At 33.5% G+C, this 3838-nt stretch overlaps 1 protein-coding gene across 1 annotated transcript; it reads left to right on the forward strand.

Annotated features, from left to right (window-relative positions):
- The first annotated feature begins 540 nt into the window (after positions 1-540).
- Positions 541-1891, forward strand: LOC110912815 (heavy metal-associated isoprenylated plant protein 39). The gene is made up of 3 exons (XM_022157631.2): positions 541-690; positions 835-910; positions 1264-1891. The coding sequence occupies exons 1-3, from the start codon at positions 685-687 to the stop codon at positions 1686-1688; spliced, it is 507 nt and encodes a 168-aa protein (XP_022013323.1). The 5' UTR covers positions 541-684; the 3' UTR covers positions 1689-1891.
- The last annotated feature ends 1947 nt before the right edge of the window (positions 1892-3838 follow it).

A 3838-nucleotide genomic window follows, 5' to 3' on the forward strand; every position in this document is an offset into this window, starting at 1 on the left:
CAGAAAAAATAGATGAAGTTAGCCCAATGGACTAAAATGGAAACGTTAGAAACTATTTGGACTAAAATAACAAAATTTCAAACCTTTGAACTAAATTGATAAATGACTCAGACCACAAGAACTAAAATGAAATTTAAGTATTTAAGTCATTACATTATTACAGGTATCACTATTTGTTTAATTTGTTTTCTCAAGTCATCCAAGCTTGTGGCCCAAAATGTTCTGAACGCCTATCAGCAACCACTGGCCCAAACGTCTATTGGCCCAAGAGGTATATGCCCCGACAAATCCAAGGTAGACAAATCACAAAAGCCGAAACACAATAATTGCCGTTGGTTCCACGAAGCTTCATCTGACAATCTAACACTTCACGTCGTCAACACCTTCGGCTATCCTTCTCCGCCGTACCGTCGTTATTTCAAACCTTGGACCCCCCACCCCCACCCCCACCCTACCCATACCCCCCACCACTCTTGACTAAAAAAGGGTATTAAAAGTTGACTCGTGGACTCAGCCCAACCTCACTCATTTAACTCTTTATATACCACAAATTCACCAAGCTTTGTTAACACACATAGTTTTGTTGTGTTTTAAGTTAAAAACAAAACACTTCTGCATATACTTTGATTCTCACACACATCTCTTCACTTTCTACACACACACAAAAAAAAAAAAAAAAAGAATATGAAGGTATGTTTATCAGTTTATGTCACTCTATAACTCTATTCTTCTGATTTCATCATCAAATTTCACAAAATTGAGTATATATGTGAAATCTTATCTGGGTTTTGTTAAATTTTGGTTCTTTTTTTAATCTTTATCAATTTATTGCAGAAAGTTGTGTTGAAATTGGACTTCTTGGATGACAAACTCAAGCAAAAGGCCATGCAAAAGGTCTCCAGCCTCACAGGTACTGCAAAATCAAACTTTTTTTCAATCTTTATTCATCTGGGTCATAATATTTCTTTCAATTGAACCAAACCCAGATCCCAATTAGCAAAAAGATCAAAACTTTAGGGGTGGATTCAAACTTTTTCAATCTTTTTTCTTGTGGGTCATATTATTTTTCAAAAATAAAGATAACCCAGATCCAAATTAGCAAAAAGATCAAAACTTGATGTGAATTGGTTGTTATTACAGGGGTGGGTTCAAATTTTTTCAATCTTTTTTCTTGTGGGTCATAATATTTTTCAAGAATAAACCAAACCCAGATCCAAATAAGCAAAAAGATCAAAACTTGATGTGAATTGGTTGTTATTACAGGTGTGGATTCAATAGCAATGGACATGAAAGACAAGAAACTGACAGTAACAGGGGATGTAGATCCAGTGACAATTGTGTCAAAACTTAGAAAGGTTTGTCATACAGAGATTGTGTCAGTTGGTCCAGCAAAGGAAGAGAAGAAAGATGCTGCTGCTGATGACAAGAAGAAGAAAGAAGAAGAGGAAAAGAAGAAGAAAGAAGAGGAGAAGAAGAAAGAAGAGGAAAAGAAGAAACAAGCAGAGGCTTTGAAAGCTGCATATGCTGCATATCAGCAACAGCAGTTGCAGCAGCAGCAGTATTATCAACAGCAGCAGCAGCAGCAAGCATATTATCAGTATAATCATGTTCATCCACCTGCTGCTACTACACCATACTATGCTAAAGTTGTACATGATGAAAACCCTAATAGTTGTGTTATTTGTTAATCAAGTGATGAAGACATGGATAGATGATCTCTTGATGAAATCTTGGGGTTAGATCTTGGAGGTTGAGGGAGTGTGCAAGTTGCAGTTTTTTGTTTATTGTATTTTAAATAATGTAAATCTTTTTTCTTAATTATTTATACTATAGTTATTGGGTTTAAGTGGTTTTGTTGGAGCTTGTTGAATCATATAATTGTTTAAGTCAAGTATGAGTCAAAACTAGTTCATTGGTATAAAAACTTGAGTTGATTTGTCTTGAATAATTGTTTTAAGTTGAGTACGAGTTGAAAGTAGTTCGCTGGTATGAAAACTTGAGTTGATTTGTCTTGAATAAGTTGCGTGACACGTATAAATTAATTTACATTGCTGTATATTGGTAGTTTGGTACTATATAACGTATTGTTTGATGGTTGTAAACCATAATCTTGTTGTTAATGAGTTATTAAGGCTTTTCTATTAGACAAAACGTACAAGATGATCAAATTTAAGTAAAGAGGTTAGCTCGAGCTAAATACAAACTTAGCTTCTATCTCATCGAGCTTGACTCAGCTTCTAGATATCATACAAATTTGATATCTGGAAATCGTAATCAGCAAACTTCTTTCACATCAAATTTAATTGTAATATCATTTTCATCGTTGAAAATGTAGCGTTCACTAGAAAGGTGTATGATGAACCACGCAGTTTATATAGGTGTGTTCATCGTAAAATATAATTTTTGAATAAGAAACTATGTGAATTGAATTAATACTCAACGTGTTACTTTATAATCGTCTCATCTTGTAGCTCTAACTTAAAATTGATCCTGTATTAAACACACCCGTATATAAATACAAATCACAAATAACTATAATATAATACAACTCTTTTTAGCCTTTTTATTATTCATATGATGTATTAATTTAAACGGATATAAGAAGGGAGAATGATGTTCAGAGTCTGGTAGTTATCATGGTTGATATTATATGAATCTTTCAATGTCAATATATTCGTATATGTGTGTATGTAAATATTTTTTTATGAGTTAATTTGAGCCGGCTTAGATTTGTAAATTGTAATTGTGTTTGATTTTCCTTCTCTCATTCTATGATTAAGACATTGGCCGCCATCTTGATTTATTATTGTTTTGTACATTCTTGAAATAATCTCTTGCGTGACGTATGTATTGTTGGAAACATTTTATGTATAATATATTATTATTTGTTTATAAGTTGTATTTTATTTATGGTCTTAGAATCATCTTTAAAAGTTAAAACCATATATCGGCTATGCATTCATGTTTGAAAACCGCTAATGGGGCGTGGTCTACGAATACTCGTGTATGCTTAGTCACACCTGCCTATGACTTAAATGTAACGTAATGTAATGTAATGTAATGTAATATATTTTATGTATAATACTTTTTTAACGTTGAAATGATTTGTTAATGTGACTTTGTATAACCTAAGCTAACCAAGTAACCTATGACAAGGCTTGTTAGTGTATCGATCCACATGTGTAATTTAACACCAAATAACCTTTTATGACCTAATATGGCTTTGAGTAACCTTCAACAACTCACCAAGTCCCATTAGTGTGTCGATCATCATTCATGTGTAATTTAACGACAAAATAGTTGGTTATGATCTAATATTAGGGGTGTGATGTAAGATTAAATATATTATGTTTAATATTTAATCTATAGCCATCTTAATCATTTACATTATAGAGATCAAAATATATTAGAACCTATTATTTAATTAGTTGGTAATTGTTGATGGACCATATTACCCTTAGTAACTAATTAGGTTTCCTCCTGGGTGCTTATATAAGGAGAGTTATGTGGAGGTTTAAGGGTTACTCAGTTACACAATTCACACACCCCATTAGCCATAACATCATCACGAAATCTCCTCTCCATAACCGATACCCTTTTCGGTTTCTAAGTCCCCATCATCAGTCAGCATCCTAAGGAGGAACCAGATCAAGATGACAGGCATGTCGAACTCCCTCACTGGATTCTCCTCTGCACTATCTGCTGTGACAGGTATGATTTATATTGTTTTCCTTCATGAACAAACAGAACTGAACCAACATGTGGTATCAGAGCGTATGTTGATTAGTCAGTTCTGTTTTCGTATCCATAATTCTGGGATTGAAACTTGGAAAACGGA

The sequence above is a fragment of the Helianthus annuus genome, chromosome 15 (assembly GCF_002127325.2).
Source record: "Helianthus annuus cultivar XRQ/B chromosome 15, HanXRQr2.0-SUNRISE, whole genome shotgun sequence".
Lineage (NCBI taxonomy): Eukaryota > Viridiplantae > Streptophyta > Magnoliopsida > Asterales > Asteraceae > Helianthus > Helianthus annuus.

What these genes read in the sequence shown, in the direction of transcription:
- LOC110912815 (XM_022157631.2), top strand. An exon ending in AAAGGTCTCCAGCCTCACAG is followed by an intron (nt 911 to 1,263) that starts GTACTGCAAAAT and finishes TTGTTATTACAG; the next exon opens with GTGTGGATTCAATAGCAATG.